The 21,760-nt window shown below is 45.5% G+C and overlaps 2 protein-coding genes across 5 annotated transcripts; both read right to left on the bottom strand.

Annotated features, from left to right (window-relative positions):
• Positions 1-1,201: 1,201 nt before the first annotated feature.
• LOC122379535 (testis-specific serine/threonine-protein kinase 1-like) lies at positions 1,202-4,251 on the bottom strand. Its single transcript, XM_043361810.1, has 5 exons — positions 4,082-4,251; positions 3,304-3,693; positions 2,857-3,064; positions 2,333-2,523; positions 1,202-1,998 (listed from the first exon to the last, which is right to left on the bottom strand). The coding sequence occupies exons 1-5, from the start codon at positions 4,132-4,134 to the stop codon at positions 1,860-1,862; spliced, it is 981 nt and encodes a 326-aa protein (XP_043217745.1). The 5' UTR covers positions 4,135-4,251; the 3' UTR covers positions 1,202-1,859.
• Positions 4,252-7,268: 3,017 nt separating this feature from the next.
• On the bottom strand, positions 7,269-21,354 carry LOC122379585 (ribosome biogenesis protein BRX1 homolog). Of its 4 annotated transcripts, none has more exons than XM_043361896.1 (7): positions 21,339-21,354; positions 14,831-14,976; positions 14,354-14,512; positions 10,707-10,824; positions 9,404-9,525; positions 7,767-7,997; positions 7,269-7,575 (listed from the first exon to the last, which is right to left on the bottom strand). In XM_043361896.1, exons 2-7 carry the CDS (start codon positions 14,966-14,968, stop codon positions 7,345-7,347), a joined length of 999 nt encoding a protein of 332 aa, XP_043217831.1. In that variant the 5' UTR covers positions 14,969-14,976; positions 21,339-21,354; the 3' UTR covers positions 7,269-7,344. The 4 variants fall into 4 exon arrangements, with proteins under 4 accessions (XP_043217831.1, XP_043217832.1, XP_043217829.1 ...); XM_043361897.1 differs by lacking the exon at positions 21,339-21,354 and adding an exon at positions 17,875-17,888; XM_043361894.1 differs by lacking the exon at positions 21,339-21,354 and adding an exon at positions 17,834-17,858.
• Positions 21,355-21,760: the final 406 nt, after the last annotated feature.

Below are 21,760 nucleotides of genomic sequence, written 5' to 3' on the forward strand. Positions count from 1 at the left end.
TAATTTGCGAGTTAGCTCATTTATTGTTATCTGCACTAAATGCATCGAAAGGAATGGATTGATAATAATAAACTACCGGTTGAACCCCGGACAAGGGAAAAAAAAAATCTATCGCATAGCATTGGTTTTGGTATGAGGGGAATAATGTTAAGCGCACTCATTTATTCATTCACTTTGGTATTTTATCTTCTTGGAACTGGTGTTGACTACGTTTGCGCTCCCATACACCACTTATCTTGTATGACGCGCCTCGAAACCGTCATGCATGACCAGTGACCACGGGCCATGGGAGCGTAGCAATTAATGACAGTGCAGATATAGGCAGACAACATCGCAGCGTCGACCACACCAAAGACATCCTTTAATGTGGTGCGCCGCCGATCTCAGGCACCAGCAACACGAAGGGGCCGCGATCGGGTCATAAATAGCAGTATCTACACGTCAAGGTTGTTCATGGTTGATTTACCGCAATTACGGTATTAACTAAGCCCGTGATTGAACAAACAATAATATAGATAGCACTGGTATCAGCGCCTGAAGTCATACTGCACCGCAGAACACCAGTTCATAGCCCTGCCGCTAGATGACACTGGTCATCAGCGCCTGGAGTCATACTGCGCCGCAGGACACCAGCTTATGATTCTGCCGCTAGATGACACTGGTCATCAGCGCCTAAAGTCATGCATACTGCACCGCAGAGCACCAACTTATAGCCCTGCCGCTAGATGGCACTGATCATCGGCGCCTGGAGTCATACTGCGCCGCAGAACACCAACTTATGATTCTGCCGCTAGATGACACTGGTCATTAGCGCCTGAAGTTGCATACTGCACCGCAGAACACCAGCTTATAACCCTGCCGCTAGATGGCACTGGCTATCAGCGCCTGAACTCATACTGCGCCGCAGCACACAGAACGGTCCCGCGTCCCGCATTGGGCCGTTTCCCAATATTGCTCCGACTCCGAGCCATCTCGAATGTAGGGAAACCACAGCCCTCGTGTGGTGCCCGTTCCCCTGTCTGTGGTCAAGATCCCGTGTACGGCGGGCGCAGAGGGCGATGTAACATACATTTTTTAATGAGGTTGATGTAACGAATCGATGTCAGATCTTCTGTTCCAACTCAAACTGATGATAATTTCCCCAACTCACGGCTAACCAGGCCATCAGAGGCTATGTTTGTTTCCCTTCCAAACAACTCGACGCAAAAAGCTTGTATATTTGGAAGATGTTAAATAAAATGAAATTAACTGCCCAGTGAGAAACCGAATATGTGCGAAAATTTACCCCGCCGCCTAATGAGCCAAACCGTTTTGCAGGCTTTCCGTGGGCGCAGGTTACTGTACCGCAGAGGGCGGACTTCGGTCAGAGTCAGACTTGATTGTGTCAGCTCACCAAATTAAGCGAGCTGCCCTGACTTTACACTGATTTCCAAAATATCACGTCTCCGTTTGTCTATTGCCTAATCCTAGTGACTCAAATGGACACAAAGGCCGGCTTCTTTATCTCGCATTTCGTATCCCGGTTTCCATCTGTTTTCTCTTCAGACGATGGACTGCCGTAGCAATTAGCACTGAAGCATACGCGTCATCGCTTGGTATCGGAAGTTACACAACTGCCGGAAGTAGTAGCTGGTCAGTTGCCGAATGGATTGATGGACTTCTTCTGGTTATTGGCTGAAGGTCTTGACTGGTTGTCCCGTTACGTCGTTGGTGGTCATGTTGGATGCTCTGGCACGGTTAGGCGCGCTGGATGCTAGCAGGGCTGGTGGGTAGTCGCGCTGGATGGCAGGGACGGTGGACAGTCGCGCTGGACAGGCCGCTGCCGATCGTCTTCCGACGGGTAGCCTGTGCGCCCTCTGCTAGTCGTTGGCGGGCAGGCTGGACAGTGACGACAGCTGAGAGCCGGAGAAGGCGTGCAGGTCGGTCTCGTAGATCCAGGCATCGGCCGCCACCTGGTCCATGGTGGCCCGCCGGGTTATGTCCGGCTCCAGCATGTGTCTGTGCAGACAGACACCAGACGCACGCCTCAGTCAGACTCTACACACATTCACAGTGCTGCTCCGACGGATTTAGTAGGCAAATGCGTGTAATATTGAAATTTTGACATACAGAAAGCGTATTTTCATCGACAAACCTGGCGTTCGGCTAAGCGTCCTAATCTTATATCGTCAGTGAACAACGGACCCGGTACTGCCAACATCACTTTTGTCTGCCAACACCCGGTATTTTTCCGGGGCTCTCACTCGACGTTATAGCCAACAATGAATATTTTCATCATGAACGGTTATGGTTTTCTGCCTGAAACCTGTGTATATTTACGATGTTGACCTACCTGATAAGTCGTTTTACTCCGGCAGTAAGAGGCTCCTGGTTTTTGCCGTTAAAACCAAGCCTCCGCTCTTGTTGATATCGTAACATTTTCTTGATATTAGAATCGTCGAAAGGCATTGTAGCTGTGACCATGATGTATAGGATGCACCCCAAGGACCAGACGTCGTACATCTTGGGGTTATACGGCTGGCCCTGGAACCAGCACACGGTAATACCTCAAATAAGTGATGATGACAATGGTAATTTGGGAAATAATCTTTGACGGAGGCATGATACAGCTATGATAATATGGAATACCCAAAGACCGGTTTATCTCAGTAACTTGCTTGGGCCAATGTTCGTCACGACCTGCCCCGGTTACAGGTCGTGACGACCTGTAACCCACCTGTAACCACGATTTAGAAAACATGAAACGATTCCTTTCCTCCAGCCTCGTGGTGTTACGATCGGACTAGCACAAAGGCGCGGGAATGACTCACGTCAGGACTAACGATGCATGTGTGTTTACGGTGAAATGGAACTGACCTGAAGGATCTCTGGAGCGGCGTATGCGGCACTGCCGCAGAACGTTCTACTCAGCACTCTTTTTCCGGCCTCATCCCGGCAGCGACGGCAAAATCCAAAGTCCGTGAGCTTCAGAGAACGATCAGAAACCAGCAATACGTTCTCGCACTTCAAATCACGATGAGTTATATCCAACGCGTGAAGGTATTTCACAGCGGATACCAGCTGACTGGGTCAGCAACGATCAAGGGAGGTCAGTATTCTCGCTTGGAGTCCTGTTAAAATGGTCATCACACACAAAGAGCTAACAAGTTATAGCAGTATTACAAGTGCATATTATTTTGTGATTACGACGGGCTCGGAAATGAATATCTTCGATAAAACATCGCACCAAAGTATACGATGAATAAGACAAAACGCGCTATGATGCTCGATAGTTAAAAATGTACATGTGTATGCAAAGCTTACCGAAAGTAGTGACGTCCCTTTGGTTCCTTCAATGCTCCCTTACTTCGAATATGTTCCAACAAATCACCTCTGTCACAATATTCCATGAATATATAAACACAGTCGTTGATGTCGATAATGTCGTAGAACTTCACTATATTGGGATGGTCAATATGGCGTATTATGTCCAGCTCTCGCGGCAGAAATTTCGTAACGAAATCATGAGAAGCCTTTTTCCTATTGATAATCTTGCATGCAATTTTCACGAGCTCTCCACTGTCCAAAACTTTACTTGAGAGTCGCACCTTGCAGTACGAGCCTTCACCAATTACTTTTCCCAACTTGTATCCCTTTTTGCTAAGAATTTGAGCGGCGGCATCGCCGAAAACGCCGTGAAGGATGCTAATCGAGCTGCAATAAAAACACAACTTCAATGATCATCTGCTTTGGACGACGGACGTGAAACCAGATATGAAGACATCAACATGATTAAAGTTAAAATCGTTGTACGTCAAAACAGCAGGCAGAACATTTTAATGCTTCAACGTTTTACTAATACAAAGATTACTGGCAAGCGATGGAGAATGATGCTCAAGACGAGGGATGCCTATAGGCATGCCAGTTCTGAGGTCTCAACTGACGAGAAAATGAACACGGTTCCAATAAAACGACTCTAGCCATGTAAATTAATCGAAGTTAGATCTATGCTACCTTAGTGGTTAACAAGCCATGAATAGGGACGATTTTGACACTTAATTAAGCCAAGTTTGTCCAGTTTCGTCACGAGATTTTCCCTCACCTGTGACGGTCCTGCCGTGATGAGCTTCGGGCTGAGGAGGCATGTTGTGCCATAAGAAAACGTAAATTTTGCTTTAAACTAAATGCTTTTCACGTAAGATTTATACTCAGCGATTTAAAATGAAAATAAAGCAGAAAGAAACCCAACGGTGTTACTGCGAAATTTAACATCTTTCTACGGCAGAAAAGCTGATAAAGCTCGAGAAATCCACTGTCGTCAAGGCAGTAGGCACCTCTAAATAAAGGAGTGGAATAAAAATAAATACGTTATGTGCGCTGTTGAACAATTTTAACTGGAAAGGTAAAAGAAAAAGAGTATGCTCAAACATTCCCGATAATACAGAATGCATTTCAGATAGAGAATGTTGGGTGTGACAACTGGAAGGCACAACGTATCTTTTCTACACGAAATCCAATAGGCATGACATGCCTATTGGTTATTGAATACCGCACAACATCCCATCACGTTCAACAATTAATGTTTGTAGTAAACATGAGCCAAGGACGAGGTTAAAGGTAGTGTGCCAGCTTTCCTGGACCGTATGGAGTTAAAGGTAGACTGCCACCTTTTTTTCACAAAACGGTTTTCACTAGAGCTGAGCCACCTATGTCCCAGACTGAAGTCGGTTTTCCGAAATTCGAACCCGTTTGCGAGAAATCGGAGACCAAAGTTCAGTTTGATGCCATTTTTTTAGTCCAAGAAAACCGACATCTCTACTGTTTATCGATAACTTGGAAACATGAATTTTCTTATCTTTTGGTAAATATATGTCAAAACTTTGATTGTTTCGAGATCAGAGAAGAATTTTGGAGTGTCAAAATAAAAGTTGAACTATTAAACTAAACTATATTCAGTAGTTCATTTTTTCCAAAAAAGTGTGGGAAATGGGGTTTAACATGGGCCAGACCCATTCCAAATGAGCTATGATTTTTTAAATGTTTTACGAACTTAAATGCAAAATAAATTAAACATGGCCAATTTCTTATGAAATCATATATTAGTAAATCATAAAATACCTTACTTTTTCAAATAAAATGTAATAATCTTAGGACCTTGAATTCTAGTGATGTGTAAACATTGTCGCTAGACATTAACCGATTGATAATTGTATGATAATCGACAACTTTTTTCGCGATTCACGTGATGATACTTTGTCAGGTGAATTCTAAAATTTTGTTTTGTCCAGGGAATAAATCATAGGCCGATCTGAGAAAACTTTTTGAAGGTGGCAGTCTTCCTTTAATGGCCCAGATAAGGAGAACCGGATTTTTAGGACTTATCCATACCTTCAAAACTCATGGAAACGTCTTAAATTCTTCAAATTTTGAGTACCCCAGTGCGAAATTCGCCCCGACGGGTTGTCGGTCGTACCCCAACCACATTTCACACCACTATGAACAATAAATGCACACACTGAAATCGCTATTACCGATATGCTCATCCAATCAAGTTTCGATAAACCTGTTCATCATCATCTCCTGCGGTTTCGAACACGCCTGTTAGGTGGTGCGGTAGACCGCGCCCAAAGCCAGGGCCCCGGTAACGTGAGGTAGCCGAGTCGGGGCAGCGTGCGCTGACCCAAGCCGGGGCCGCGCGTCCTCCCGGTGTCATGTGATAGCCCGGGGCTGCCCGCGGGGATGCGGTAGACCGCGCCCAAAGCTGCGGCCCCGGCTTGGGTCAGCGCACGCTGCCCCGACTCGGCTACCTCACGTTACCGGGGCCCTGGCTTTGGGCGCGGCTTCTGCTCATACTTTGTGGTGCGGTGGTGGTGCGTCGGGCCGCGCGCTCTGACTTCGGCCAAGAAAAATGCGTCAGCTGATCATTGTCATTTCTGCCACTTGCGTATGGTGAAATGGGGTCATAACTTAAGAGACGGCTTTTTCATATCAATTGTTATACATAAAATCATATTTCAAACCATAAATAATGTTCGACAGCCAAATAAAAGAAACAATACCAATACAGGCTTACAGTTTAAGGCTCGACATTGTGTTGTCTACGATTATACAGCTGATAACTCATACCCGTACGTCGTAACTCTATAATGACCTTTGCTTATTGTCACATGTGCGCTGCATTCGCGATTGTTGCCGACGCCTGTTTGCAGGTCAGCCCACTACAGTTGTTATACATATCGAAAAACCGATAAACTTTTAGGCGAAAAAGGCACTATTCCAGGGCCATTTTTGATTTTCTTTGCGATATTAGGTAAAAACAGAAGCTTCTTATCCTAGGAAAAATAAAATGGGAAATCTTTCAAAGGTGGCACACTACCTTTAAATACCGCTGACTAACGCCAGCTGCTCAAAACGTTCCCACTTTCAAATTGAATAAGTGTTGATGATATATTGTTTGGACCCCGAAATAATGAACAATGCCTAACTTTATGTCGAAATATTGTAGTTCCGTGATCCGTCCGTTGCGAGATGAAGTAACTGACAATTGTGTATTGCTCCACCAATTTTGGTGTCCGTCGTTGAAAGGATTCGGAACTTCTGTGTGGTTCGAAGGAATTTTTAGCAATGTGGCACGTAGAAAAAGGTGTCGACTGCACCAACAGCAGCCGAACAATGTCTCAACTAAAGCAGCATTGCGAGAGCGCCAGTCCAGCAAATGCAAACCAAACCTTCTGGCTGACTTCAAACATTTCTCAATGCACATTGCACAGCGCATTCATTGATTGATTGCATTCATTCAAGCATTCATGGATTCCAACACCCAACCATCGTGCAAACAAAAACAATTTCATTGGGCTTCGTTCGGTCCCGGTTACTAACCAAAAACAAGTTCGTGTGAGCTCGGAATCGTACGGTTGTCCGCTCGCCGTGCCGCGAGGTAGACTGTTCCGCAGCGCCTTGCCGTTCTGCGGCACAGTCTACCTTCCAGGCAGTTGTGGGCTCCGCTCACCGCCATGTGCAAGTCTTGGCCGTGAATATTGTGGCGTCGTCTAGCCCTGTTGGCAGTATGTACTACGACTACGAGAGACTACAACGACCTCATCATCAGCGGCGAATATAACATATTGATCAGACAGAACAGAACTGAACAGAACTGACTACGTGAAATGAGGAAAACTCTGAAAGATAAAGAAATAGTGCCAACCACCAGTCACCTCATCCGCCAGTGTCATATCGGTCTTATTGCAGAAAGCCCAAGAGCGGAACCGCCCCGGTCTAAACGCCTCATGTCAGCCCCATCACAGCTGTATTCGGCACATCACATTGTAGAAAGTACATCACCCAGGACTCGCGGCTGGAATCACTTCAGCGCTTCCTCTTCTTTCCGTGGCGCCGCCGGTTCACGAGGGCGGGCCTGGGCGGCGCTTCTGCCTCCTCCGCGCCGCTATCGTCACCGTGTGACGTCAACAGCACGTCATCGGTGACGTCCACCTTGACCGTCTCGTCCTTACCGGGTTTGCGCGCGAGATACGACTGCTGCTGGTCCTTCCGGTGGATGTACTTGTGGGCCAGGGACATTTTCAGTAGCCGCCGACGCTGCCAAATCGAAATATCACGGTTATCACAGGGACACGATGGGAACTAGTAAAAAGATACCGGGAAGTTCTGGTACATGATTAAGCAAGATATAATTAACCAGAATTCAATTCGTTAAACATTTCGAGATCAATCTAACGAAATTGAAAACGCTAACACCGAAGAGGCGCACATTATAATCGCACTCGTACCGAGGTTGGCGAGACAAAGTGCGGGTTCTCCCAGAGCTTCTCGCCCTGGAAGCTGCCCGCGAACACTTTGACCGGGTTGAGGACGAACCGGGGCCCGATTTCGGCCAGCGCGCCCGTCTCCTGGACGATCTGATAGTTCCGGAACCAGATGCGCTGGTCCAGCCACGAGAACGTCATCACGTGGTCGACGAACGGCTGAGACTTCGGGTGGAGCTTGGGCGTGCCGAACACCTGCCCAGTGAAACTACGTCAGTACAAGCAACTTTCTGAGTGGAGATTTCGGGTGGCGCTTGGGCGTGCCGAAAACCTGTGCAGTGAAATTATGCCAGTTCGAGCAGGCAGGACTGTTAGATGAAAACCGCTAGCAGATACCTAAGCAGTAAGCACCTATTATTTTGCCTTTATAATGGATGATCGATGGACAGCAAACAAAAATACATGGATGGAAAAACGGGTACACGATATCGGTTATTAGGAAAGCTTAAAGATGTGATCCCTTAAAATGTTCCATGTTTATTACCGGGAAGGGTGAAATGGCTTAAAGGGACTATCCCACCTTCCAAAATGTTGTTAAAACCAGTTAAATTGTGCCCGACTTTATAGATTGGATGACCAGGAACACGGTTCTGGCATTTATTTTTCATTAAACATCTTAGGCTTCCCATATTCCAAACACAAACTTTCAAATATGTGACGTCACAGCCCAAAATTACCTCCTTCCCCAGGCCACATTACTGTCATAAAGCTGATTCTTTTTACTCTGTAGGCACCACAACAAAGTTCAGACCAAGTTTTAAGCGATTCTTCAACGAACAAACCCATTTAAATCAGAATGACTAAACGAGGTGACGTCACACTAACGGTCGCTCCATGTTGAAGATAGGGCCTTGTACAAGGCCCATTTTCAAATGAAGGGAACGAATTTCTTCAACACCAAGAGGCCGCGGGGGTTGCAACCTAGATAGATAGTGGTTTCTGAACCTCGCCGCAAACTTGGCTATCTCAACTCAAACCCCATGTTAAAGGTGGGATAGTCCCTTTAAAGGGACACTCCCACCTTAACATTAGTTTTGAGTTGAGATAACCAAATTGGTGGCCATGGCCTGCAAATACCGGTTTGGGCACTCACAACATCGACAAATGCTTTAATTCGGAGATATGGAATTTCAAACTTGCAGTTTTCGGATTCTAAGGGGCTAGTGCATTGGTATGCCCCCTTAGAATTTATGACGTCAGCGGAGATCTAACGATTTTTAAATCTTTTACTAAAACGATTGGTGAGCACGCGGTGGTATATGCTGCTTTGCGCGCAACAAATGCCGCACTTTCAAATAAAGTCGCTAGGAACAGCGGAGATCCCAAAAAGTAAACAAAAGTAAAAGTCTAATATCTTGAAAACTGGTGAATATTTTTCGATGAAATTTGGTAGATATTCGTTTTCGCTCTTTCTGAACCGAGCGACATCACTTTCGTGCCAATTCATTAACTTTTTTGAAGGTGGGAGGGTCCCTTTAATATGAAAAACCTTCAAGAAGAAGAAGAAGAAAAATAATCAAAATAATTAATTTTTATCATAATGTTGTCGTACTTCATTATTCCTCTGAGTCTTTCGCAAACATAGAAAAAGCACGTCTCACCTGTGTCAAAAGCTCTTTGAAGAGCTGGAGATGAGGCAGGGTGAAGTTTGTGTCGAAGGACAGCAAAGGCCTCGAGCCTTTCAGCGAGTTCCCAGTCATCTTGAGTTCCTGCATTGTATGCACTGACATGCGGGAATAGATTATAATTATGTGATATACGACCCGACTTAACCCTCGCCGGCACAAGGGTGATGCAACCCCCCCCCCCCCCCCCCGGTTTTTCGCGAATAACTCGCGTAAAAAGCGGCCGATTGCGACGAAACGTTCAATACCCTCGCATTGATCAATTTTACACCTACCCTGAAAATTTCATGGCCCTGACCCAAATGACCTTTGACCTGTGACCTTCTTTCTGAGACCATGTTTGGCCGGAATCGCGATTCGGCGTACGAGTATGTCGGCTCTCATTAGCCGCGCGTTTGCAATGTTTTCGTGGTTTCAAACGTTCAAACATGTGATTTGATGTTGCTCCCATGCATAAGGGTGGATGTCAAAGCCACCTGAAGGTCAGGTCATTGACCTTTGGTGACCTCGGTTCACTTTTTCGAGTTTTACATGTTTCTAGGCTAGTTTTTGGAGCTGAATTCGCATTTAGCAACCATTTGAACATTTACAAAGTAGTTTTGGTGCCTTCGTAACATGTTACGAAGCTTTCAGAGGCGGTTGACATGTACTACGAATACCCGTCACGACCCCTACTGGTTGACCTGACCTGACCTAACCTGACCTGGTCTAAATGCTTCAAGACATCATCTGTGATCAAAACTAATACGATATTCGTGATCAGCACCCCGAAAGCCCCACAGCAGCCACACCTTACGACGTAACAGGTCCCGATTTTCACGACTTTTGGGTCATTGAACTGACCTGGAAGGTCAACCGATGACCTAGGACCTTAAAATTGGGTATCATCGGCTTCGTCTCGTGACGGGCAACACGCTCGTTTTTTTTCCGCGAAGCTCTAGCTCGATCAGGGGTCAAACGCGAGGGGGGAGGGGTTGTACCCTCCCCCCCCCCCCACTTGTGCCGTCAAAGGGCGCAAAATGTCCTGTGCCGGCGGGGGTTAGGGGAAGATCAGGTTGAAACGACGATCAGCTTCACAACGATAACTTAACTGTTGGAATGGCACTCGAATTATGAAATATATGAAAAGAGACAGGAGCATCGTGAGCAGTAACACACCATAAGAAGTAAACAAGATTGTAAACACAATGTAAAAAATCGGAAATGTCCTGTCCTCTATAAAACAAAGACTTGTAAAAAAACACACACACACAAATAAACGAAGTAAGAGCAAACTAACCGCTTTCGACCAGAAAATAGCCAGTGGGACCATCAGGTACGTTGCTCATCCACAAGTACAGAGAATCTCGGCGGGGCTCGAAAAACAAGCACTTGTTGCAGTTCTTCATCTCACAGATCTGAAATATGATCGAATCACATAAACCAGGATGGAAAGCCGATCTCTTCGCATTTAACATTGCCTTGCGCGTATTTATCCTTCAGCTATATGATTCCGTAAGATAATTAACGTTTCCGTAAATAAATCTATTTTCCCCGATAAAATAGATTATGTTGCACTTTGGTGCTTTGAAAAACCCACAATTTCAACAGATGACATGAGCTGATATTATGGGATTTCATTTGAGAACATGTCACAATATGCAAGATGCCATTTCTCATAGAATGATGCATTCTTCCAAACGTCCTTTTTTCAAAGAACAGTGTATCCTTATACCAAGAAACGTCTCTACTACAGGGTGTCCCATAAGTTCCAAGATTACTTTACTACTCATAAGTTCCTTCTCACCTAAATTTTTCTTTTAGAGGCTCTCTTATTTAAAGCTACGCTTAATTTATTTTGTAACTGAGGTTTTGGGGTTGCCATGGCAACTGTGAATATGCTCCACGGTAACTAATTCGTCTAGACAAAATATTTTTTGCTAGAGAGTTCACTTCCTGTGGAGACGGCTTACGCCGCAACATAGAGGTCTCCGATACGGGTACGTCTCGGTATTTAGTTCGCACGTGGGCCACTTGCGACGGTTGAGGGTGATTGAGGCCATCCAGTCTGTAGCCAATGTCTGTCGCTAACTGGACGCACAGTCAGCAAGTGACGCCGATGATTTGTCGGGAGTCAATCGCTGCAAGTTTATGCTCTTTTTTGTCAGTTCTCAGGAGTGAGCCATGTGGCCAAAACTGTGTGGCGCCAAAGTGGCCGTCAAAAAGGTCTTAGCGTTAGGAAGTTGGTAAGCAGGCTTTTCAGGATGGATTACCAGCTGTCTAAGAGTATTATTTCGGGGTACATAACTCACGGTCACTTGGGCTTAAACTTAACGGAGGACGCAAAACAGTCGAAAATGTCTTAAAATGGCCAAACATTTGTTTCGTTATGCCTTAGGCTAAAAGACTGGAGGGCCGATGACATCAATGTGGTCATCTGGACTACCTAGTCCGTGTTCGAGATAAAGCACCCGTCCAAACCCCAAAAGTTCTCATATGGGCGACGGAAAAGGCCTTCGTGTCATCCCGCTTTATACCTATGCAAAAGGCCAGGGTCACGGTAATGTGGAGTAATACCGTCCAGGTATGTGTCCAGACACTGAGCAGGTTGCGATTGATACTTCAGAAACGGTGTTGGGACGCAGAATGCTTCTACAAGAAGATATAGGAGGAGTTTCAGCCTTCCTGCTTATCTCGAACCGCAAGTATGAACGCATTTTTGGAGGAGAAAATGGCATCCGGGAGGTCGTAGGCCCATCTTCAAGCAAGACAGTGCATCAGTGCAGAGGTCAAGCAAAGCTTAACCCGCGCCCAGATGGGGTCTGCCGAGCAACGCGGTCTGATGGGGGGGGGCATTTTGGCCCCCCCCCCTCAGATCTCGAGAACCACGCAACATAGCGACAAGCGGTAAACGGTGTTGGATAGCCCCAACGGGGAACTACCTTGTGACCCAATTTCATTGACCTCGGTCAAACCGATGACGTCACAGGTCAGGTCAAAGGTCGAATTTTCACCGTTTACAGGCATTTCAAGAAATGCGTTGTAAAATCGTGTAAAATGCATTTCATTGAAAATCATCGATGGGGAAATGTTCTTCAAACACATATTTTGCTATTTGAGGTCACTGATACCAGGTCAGGTCACAGAGGTCAGGTCACTGGGGGGTCACAATATGAAAGTGTCATGTGATACATGTTTTATGGTCCATTTTACATGACAAATGCGATTATGTGGGTCAGACAGACTTTAGGGCCAGCTTAGGTCACGTTTTGGTCAAGGTCAGGTCAAGGTCAGGTCAAGGTCAGGTCAAATTAGGTCAAATTTCAAAGTTGATATTTTTGCATAAAATGGGTATTGATTCGATGCAGCTCGTCACGGGGAGTTCAATGGTGGTCTTTGTTTTGCGCTACGAGGTCTAAAAGTGCTAAAAATTGAGTTCAAAAATTTGACGTCATCAATTTTTAACAGTTTTTTCGCTATAACTTGGCCAAAAAAAGAGGTATCGAGCTAAAATTTGGTATGTATATCGAAGAGCGCAGGGACTATCACATATATTCCGGTTTTTTCGAAATTCGAAAAAAAATTGGAAAATTTTTGAGTTTTTCTAAAAAAATCAATTTTTTTGATTTTTTGGGGTCAAAATCCCAAAATTTCGAAAATCCGAGATAGCAGTTTTGTAGCGCCGTTTTTTGTCTACACAACCACATAAAGAACTTTAAAATTGCTTGTTAACTGTAGAATTGGTGAGCGTTTCAAGATGTCATGTTTTTTGCTCATTTTTACTCGAACATGACCTCAGTTTGACCTCAATAACTCCTGACCTGAGGTGACCTGTGACTTGAAATTTTGTGTGAAGGTGTCAAATTGATGCCCGGTAAGGTACCCAAAATTTGGCGGCGCTGCGCGCCGCCGTTTTCTCGCTATTTAAGAAAAACCACAGGGGGGGCCAAAATGGCCCCCCCCCATCAGCGCGCGGGTTAAAAGCAGTGCCAGGAGACTGTGATAGGCGTCTGTGGCAAGATCACATCCCAGGCAACTCATCGGATCCAAATTTCATAAAAATGTGTTGGAAATATTGAAATCGAGGCTCGTCGAAGCGAAGCGCTGTTCCAGCCTCGAGGGGCTCACGGCGCATGCCAAGTCAGTCTGGGCTAACTTCAAGCCTGCTATACTGCCAAACATGCCGGTTGGCATGCCGCAGCATGTATTCATGTGTTTGCCTATGAAATGGGGAGCACATTGAGGGTTCATAAACATATCAAAACGCAATGCACTCTGTTTTACATGCAAATATAAGGTGAGAACGAACTTATGGGACACCCTGTATACCTACCTCTTGTAGTTCCCGATATTTCAGTGGAATCGCGAAAAACCCTCCACTCCCACCCCCTGGAGTTCGAATTTGGCTATTTGGCTATTTAATATAAGGTGAGAACGAACTTATGGGACACCCTGTATACCTACCTCTTGTAGTTCCCGATATTTCAGTGGAATCGCGAAAAGCCCTCCACTCCCACCCCCTGGAGTTCGAATTTGGCTATTTGGCTTCCCACACCTGCTACATTGCATGATTAAATCGAGACATCCAGGCATTTAAACGGCACGTGCACTGTACCACACTTTTCAAAGTTTAATGCAATGCTTTAATATTACAAGCCGTTTGGTATTCGTTCAAGGGGTGTGGTTCAAGGTGTGGTTAAACACATTGAACCACACGGCTGCTGACGTCACTATCATATAGTTGTGAGCTTTTTGGCAGGTATGGGAAACACCTTCCAGCCCTAAGGCCGGGAATTCAATAAATGTCACCTCGCTTTTTTTTTAGCAAAATCACCTCGGGCCTAACGGTCCTCGGAGTTTTCGCTAAAAAACCTCGGTGACATTTATTGAATCATCCCGGCCCCGGGCAGGAATATATTGCCTCACATTGTAATTCTAGAGACCCACCTCATTTATGACGCGTTTCTCGTCCTTTTTGTCCATTTTGGACTCGGCCTTGGCGTGCGGCAGCATGGCCTTGATGTCGGTCATCAGGTGGCGGTAGCGGTGCGAGATGCCGCGCGACGAAAACACCAAAACGCGCTGCTTGTTGATCCACTTGTCCTTCTGGAGAAAATGAAGAAAACATTGTATTGACCCATTTATACACAGATGCTGAAAGGAAAGGAGGGTCATATGAATTGTTTCAATAGTTTCGCACTTAAGATGGGCAAAATGGTTAGCAGCTTTGGCTATGCTAATTATTGACTAAACTTTGGTTTTCATTTGCTAAGCATTTAATATAAATTATCACAATTCAATTTTTCTAATTTTATAGCAACAAACTTTTTTAAGGGGTATTATTCATAAATATTAACAACATTAACATACCTCCAACACAGTACCTATTTTGAATGCATCTCACATCTTCTTCAAAGTACTTACCTTTGGTTGATCTTCTGGGGTAGATGACTCAACAATGCTATTTTTGACAACTTCTTTGCTTGTGGTTTTCTGCATTTTCAATTCTGACTTGGGAAGTTTCTTTGCCTTCTTCAGCTTTTTATGTGTAACCTTGCCCATTTTGTATTCTGAGTGGTTTAGAGGAGCAGTGATGAACAGGAACAGTGAAAGCCAGAAGCACTTATATCATGAACAATTGTTTGCCTGAGCCTAATTCACCTATAAACAATGAGAAAACTCTTCCTGCTCCAAGCACACTAAGCTGCAAAAAGGTGATGATTATCATTCAGTACCTGAATATGTTTGAAAATGATGTCATATATAAGTATAATTGTTCTATGGAATGAAATATGGACTCATTTTAGTAATTACAGAGCGAGCGAAGCGAGCGTAGTCTCTCCTTAGATTAACGGAAATTTCTGAGTATGAGCGGCCGGCCGGCCGGCCGTGGTCACGCTTTTGCGAGGCTTATATCTCAGCAACCACTTGACCGATTTACACGCGGTAATTTTTGTAGGGTAGCTTCATTCCTTCTACCAAGTATTGGACTATTCCCGATGCATGTGGGTGATCCCTTATGCGCGTGCCACGTGCAAAACGAAGAGGTGTCAGTTTTGTAATTGTTGCAATATCTCGGTAACTACTAAGCCGATTGCGCTGAAAGTTGACATGTAGGTAGGCACCCACTAGGCAATGCATATCCACGTGCCAGAGTTGGGGTGCTGCTGCACGTGCGCACGTGCAGGGGTCGTTTCCAGATCTCGAGAACGGCTCGACCGATTGCGCTCAAATTTGGTACAGTTAGGGGCCGGTTAGTAGGGTGCCGTGCAAAAGTCAGTAGGGACCCATTTTGCACGTGCGCACGTGCAGGGTGTCGCTTCCAGATCTCGAGAACGGCTGGGCCGATTGCGCTCAAATTTGGCACATCGCTAGAGACCGGTTTGTAGAGTCCCTTGCACAAGTCAGTTGGAGGTACCCCTCGCAATTTCGCACGTGCAAGGCCCACCCTCTCGCTCACTCCGTTAGTCGCCCAAAAAGGCGTTATACTGGTATTTATCATAGAAATGTCAAATCATAACAATCATGTAGGTAGTATCTCAATTCTCAGGTATATGTGAAGATGAAGTCCAAGTGGTATGTGTAGGTTGGTAGGTTGTAGGTTCATAAGTTGCAGGTTGTAGGTTGGTAGGTTGTAGGTATGTACGGTGTAGGTTGGTAGCTGTTGAAGATTAGTAGGTTAGTATGTAAGGTTAGGTCAGGTTGGATTGTGTTTTATATCTACTCAGATTTCATCTTCACATTTACCACATCTTGAATGTCAATTAGGAGAATCGAAAGTTATGATGGCCTCTGGGCTCTTACAGCTCTGACTCAGAAATCAGAGCTCTAGCACAGATGCACTTTGCCACTAGGTCTGCCCAGAAATTCCTGAGCTTTAACCTTATCTGTCCAAAAAATGGGTTGCCAAATTTTCTGATGTTTGAGGGTACGATGTTGCAGATGACTGGGAGGAAATGTTACAAAGTGTGTAACTGCATCATTTGATGCTAATTAGCTTCACATAACCACAACTAACCTAGCACGCTAGTCGCTATCACTATGGGATGTTTGTGTCTCAGACCTGAAGTAAATATATGGTTAGTTAGCCTGGGTTGAAAGTTGTCAATCAGATTAACTGGATGATGCATTTCTCCTATTAAACACGAGTTTCTTAATAAAATCATGGGCTGTCTACATTATAGGAATTAACCCTCGCCCGCACATGGGGGGGGGGGTGGTTGCCACCCCCCCAGGCAGTCTTTCTGCTCTGCACTCAACATTTTTAGAGCTAGAATGCTGATTTTTCGTATAGCTGCTCGTCTTTCCTTTCTTGATGTCCACTGAAAATTTCAAGTTTCTGTGATTTTTGGTTTCGGAGATATGACCTTGTTTTTCAGGTCATGTCATGACCCAAATGGCCAATTCTCAACATCTTGCGTTTGCCATGGGCCTTGTGAGCTTTTGACACCCTGATTTCGGCCTTTTTTGCCAGTCTTACCTCCCACCTATCATGGAACATGTTGTTCGACGATGTACAGGGGTCAAGGTCAGGGTCAAGGTCAACCTAGGTCATCTAAGATAATTGCGTTTTAGGCAAGCTGAATTTACTTTTTGTGAAGTTTTTTTGACTGCATTTTTGGTAAAAGCTTCTCAGATCATGATTTCATGTGATATGGACCCAAAAACAATCGGTGCACACATCAGTATACACACAGACACACACAGTCATACAAACACATATAATTGACCTTGACCTAACTTGACCTGAAATGACCTCAGCAGCAAAATTCTGGTCGGATAGTGTGACAAAGAGGTTCTAGCTGGCTTGGCACCAGAAAACAGCATCGTCATCGGTATTTGATAGCAGCGCACTTGATATCCAACGGTGACCCAAAACAGCAACATTTTTTTGTTTGACCTAACCTGGAAGGTCAATGACTGACCTGAGAAGGTAAAACTGGGTATCATTGGATTCGTCTCTTCACAAAGAATCTTTTTGGTCTTTACTGCTAAGCTCTATCTCCAACGGGAACGAAATGGCGCGGGGAGGGGGGGTGGTAACCACCCCCCCATGTGCGTTCTAGGATGGGAAAATGGCATGTGCGGGCGAGGGCTAACTTATGTTTGAGCCAGGCGCGACCCGAAATGTGACCTATAGCTATGTGGCACAATTATCTAATCAACGCATCTGATGGATGAAGCCATTGCGATACTGATAAAAATTGAAATAGGGTGAGGGCAGCTTTCAAAGCTTCAACTCATGCTGTCAACATGAGTCAATCCTGATCCTCTGTGAATCCTTGCTAATCATCCGCTTAGTACACATAGCACTTAGCAGAGGCACTCAACATTCGATCAAAGACAGTTTAACATTGAATAATGGAAAAATATCGACTCACAAAATTGAAATGCATATAGAATTGGATATATAACCTATAGAACAACAATTGCAATGATTGATTACGACGCGCGACGCGGATACACACACGTGGGGCCTTGGTAACAACTGGATTTCCATTACGTCATGGGTGATGATGTCACACCACGGATGACGTTTCACTGCTGCTGCTGCTGTCCACGGAGGGCAGCGTTTGTGAGTGGAAAACAGTATCAAAATTGTAAATGAAGGCAGTATTGGCGCTTATGCTACATATGAAATTTATAACAACATATTGATATTATAGTCTGTTCCATATCAAGCTTGCAGTCGGAGTTTCTTCGGCAGATCGCTCCTCCGCTCAAGAATTTGCGTCTTAAAATGTAAGAGCTGTATATACAGAAATCACACAATGCTTTCAGCAGGGCACTTCGACTGCAAGCTTGAAACGGAACAGAGTATAGTGAATGTTTATTTTTGTTGCTTTTCATAAACCCTCCATTCCAGGGTCTACATGCAAAAGTTCTGTTATTTTAGAGTCAAGCTATTGTACTAAGGGATTTATTTTGGCAATTTAGTCATTTGTTAGGTTATAAGGCTGCAGAAACTTTTAGTTGAGGTTGAGGTTGGTATCCACTATCCAGTTGCAGCTATAATTGTGTCATATTTTGTATCATTTTCTGAACATGTAAACACATACCTATATGAATTCAAATATTGTGATTGTAGAAAAGCAGTTACCCTCACATTGCTGCGGGGATTAGAACAATTAACCACACTTGTTATACAAAAAGCCTGTTTGCCATCAATTTTGGGAATTTCAAATTGGGTATTGATAAGGTAGATGTAGCACAAGCTGCCCGATGCACGAGAATGGGTCTTTCTAACCAAACCTTACCTAACCTGACCTACAACCTACAGCCTTAAACTTAAAATTTACAACTTACGACCTAGTCCTACGGAATTTCATATCACAACAGCTTGTGCTACGTCTTCTACTATGACCCAACTTTGTTCCAATTCATACCAACTTGGGATGACAGTCACTGCAGATGTGTGCTGAGTGCTGACCATGCAGGTCTTTGTTACAATTGCAATTCTATTGTGTTACAGGTTTGGCATTCTACAGCTGCGACCCTCCATTGCTGGGCCACCGCGGTGGCATCACCTTCAGGGTGGACCTGCCCGTGGCCACCTGCTGGTCGGACCCGCCTACAGTCCGCAGGGAAGCTGCCCTGCGAGCCATTGCAGAGCTCCCGCACCCGGACGTCACTATCTGGTCGGACGGCTCGGCTCGCGGCGGGACGGAACAGGGCGGCGCAGGCGCTGATCCAGTTCCACCACCTCAACAGAGAAGAGACCGTGCGCGCTCCTGCAGGGGCGGTCTGCTCCAGCCTGAGAGCAGAACTGACCGCCATGCGTTAGGCGTTCGCGGCTGTGGCCGGCCTGGAAGACGGGGAGTTGGCATCGACCAAGTCGGTCCGCCTCCTCACCGACTCAAGGTCTGGGCTCCAACTACTCGGCCGCGGCCCAGCTAACCAGACCATGGCCCTGGCCGCCGAGGTGTGGAGGCTGCTGAGTGCTGAGCATCCTCGCCGAGAACGGCACCGAGACGGTGCTCCAGTGGGCCATGCCGGGCTGGACGGCAACGAAACCGCCGACCGCCTGGCTGGCGAGGCCACGGCGGGCGACCAAGACAGCGCACCGATCGACCTGTCGAGTGCGCGGGCCGCCGTCACGCGCCATGTCCGGGAGCTGTCGCGACAGAGGGCAACCGCTGCCCACCCGCACCCGGACCCCACGCCTGGCCACGACTCCCTGGCGCGCTGGGGGTCGGTGACGCTGTCCCAGCTGAGGACCGGCACATCACCGCTGACCCGTGACACGCTCCACAAGATTGGCCCGGCAGCCGACGACGAATGCCCCGCGTGCGGGGAGCCCGACAGCGCGGCGCACCTACTAACCGATTGTCCGGCCTATGAGGCGGCCCGCCGCCGCCGCTGGGGTGTCGACCCTCGCCTGGTCGACGTCCTCGGCGGCCCGGCGACGAAGGTCGTCACCTTCATCGAGGATGTTGGGCGGACCGAGCCGCCGCTCGACCCGCCTGCGCCGCCGCCCCCTGCGCGGGTTGGCGGTGGGATGCAGAAGAAGAAGAAGAAGAAGCAACTGCCAGCGCGCCACGGCGGCGAAGCCGAGTTCCGCCGCTGGACGGCCCGCGCAATAGCCAGCACAGACAAGAGACAACCGAATTACAACACCTACAATTACGTTATTGTTATGGTATTGACATTGTTACAATTAACCCTGCTCTTTCGAGCGTGGATGAACGCTGAAATTGTCGCATAATTCCATGCAGCTTCCACCCTTCTGCAATACAAAGTTTGAATACAAAGTAGTCTTGCAATAGGTTTAGAGCTTATGTGCAGATGCTGGTTGACTTGATGATTGGAATTGTGTTTATCTGTTTCATCTGTTTTGACTTAAATATATGGCCATGGACTATGGCCTACCTTGGGAAGTGTCTCTGATTTCAACAAAACATTTTTCATTAGGGTACGCTGCAGGGTACATGCGTAGTGAAAATTTTGAGCATGTATGGGTGCGCATGTGGAGATGTAGACTGTGAATGAGACGGCCTACGACGGTTTTTGAACCAATTAAATCTGATTGACAACATAATGTAGGACTAAAAACTGACTGTCAGAAGAATATTCACAGAATATTCACTTCACTCGGTACAACGAAAAGGGAAAGTCAGGGAACAGAGGCAGGGTACATCTCGAAGATCAATCAAATTGCAGGTGCCGATTGGTTATGGATCATCGCAGCTCAAGGTACTGCCTTGTGCTGCTTTATTGTTAACTGAAATTCCTTCCACCTTGTATTAAAAGAAGTTATTATGGAAGATTTTAAAAAAGTTCTTAAAAAATTTTAAATTCTTATTTACATTTCTGCAGAATTATACACCCGTATCATTCTTTACATGTCAATATTTGTATATTATCTAGCATATAAGAAAATAGTGGCCTCAAGTTTCTAGAAAATATCTGATTTTGCTCTCTGGGCCGCTGCAGATCCCTAAAAAGTTAGGAGGCGTCTTCATTATTTAATGTATAAAACCAAATAAATTAGCATTGCTCAAAAGTGGAAGAAATGACAAATGAAAAAAAAGTTTTCCTACAGCGTTGCAATCCAGATTTTGAGATAGTGATGGGCGTACTAGAAAGCAAGTAAAAGGTATTGTATAAGTACTCCACAAGGTAAAAGTAAGGAACAAGAATATCCTTATACTGTTTCAGAATTTGGTAACAAACATTTTTTATGTGTTTTAAATACCCGAACGAATCGATTCCAGAATCAGTCTTGATGATATTATATGGTTTTTGTATGGTGTTGGTGGTACTTGAATGACCAAAGTCAGTACATGTCCATCACCTTTCGATATTTCCGTGGTGCTCGCTCCCATTTCATAGCTGCTCACGGTGTTTTCTGCTGACGTCATATGGTGCTGCTCCACTAGCGCCACCATACGGCGTCAGCTGGCGAATTATCCAGTTAATACCAGAGCCCCACACGTGCCGCACGTGTTGTTGACCGTTCAAGGTCTTGAATAAACTCCACCGATTTTCACTAAACTACTGTACTATTTGTTCATGTCTTGTGCTCCATTTTGTAACATGTTACCGAAAATCGTTGGTTTTAGCACTATCTTTGTATAAATATCGATTATTCCGATATGTGATATATCTGTATCACAATTTTTATTGCTTGAAAACCTATTTAATATAAATATATTCAAGCAGTTCAAATCTATCCCATTAAAAATACTGCTCATATTTAAGACGTCAGACTAAGACAAATATGCTGCAGCAGATACGTAATTCACCAAATAATATAATGTTCGATAAATGCTGCTGAATTAAGATTATAACAAAAGCACCAATAAGCATTCAGGTGGCATGTTGTCTTCTCACGTTGCTAGGCGATTTAGGAAT

The sequence above is a fragment of the Amphibalanus amphitrite genome, unplaced genomic scaffold, assembly GCF_019059575.1.
Source record: "Amphibalanus amphitrite isolate SeventyFive unplaced genomic scaffold, NRLGWU_Aamphi_draft 000080F_arrow, whole genome shotgun sequence".
Classification (NCBI taxonomy): domain Eukaryota; kingdom Metazoa; phylum Arthropoda; class Thecostraca; order Balanomorpha; family Balanidae; genus Amphibalanus; species Amphibalanus amphitrite.

Coding starts and splice junctions, on each gene's coding strand:
- LOC122379535 (XM_043361810.1), bottom strand. CDS start 4,134: ATGGCACAACATGCCTCCTCAGCCCGAAGCTCATCACGGCAGGACCGT. Junction 2,524..2,856: donor CCGCTCCAGAGATCCTTCAG/GTCAGTTCCATT, acceptor TGCTGGTTCCAG/GGCCAGCCGTATAACCCCAA. Junction 1,999..2,332: donor GGAGTAAAACGACTTATCAG/GTAGGTCAACAT, acceptor CTGTCTGCACAG/ACACATGCTGGAGCCGGACA.
- LOC122379585 (XM_043361896.1), bottom strand. CDS start 14,968: ATGGGCAAGGTTACACATAAAAAGCTGAAGAAGGCAAAGAAACTTCCC. Junction 10,825..14,353: donor AGAAACGCGTCATAAATGAG/GTGGGTCTCTAG, acceptor ATCATATTTCAG/ATCTGTGAGATGAAGAACTG. Junction 9,526..10,706: donor CTATTTTCTGGTCGAAAGCG/GTTAGTTTGCTC, acceptor CCCGCATGTCAG/TGCATACAATGCAGGAACTC.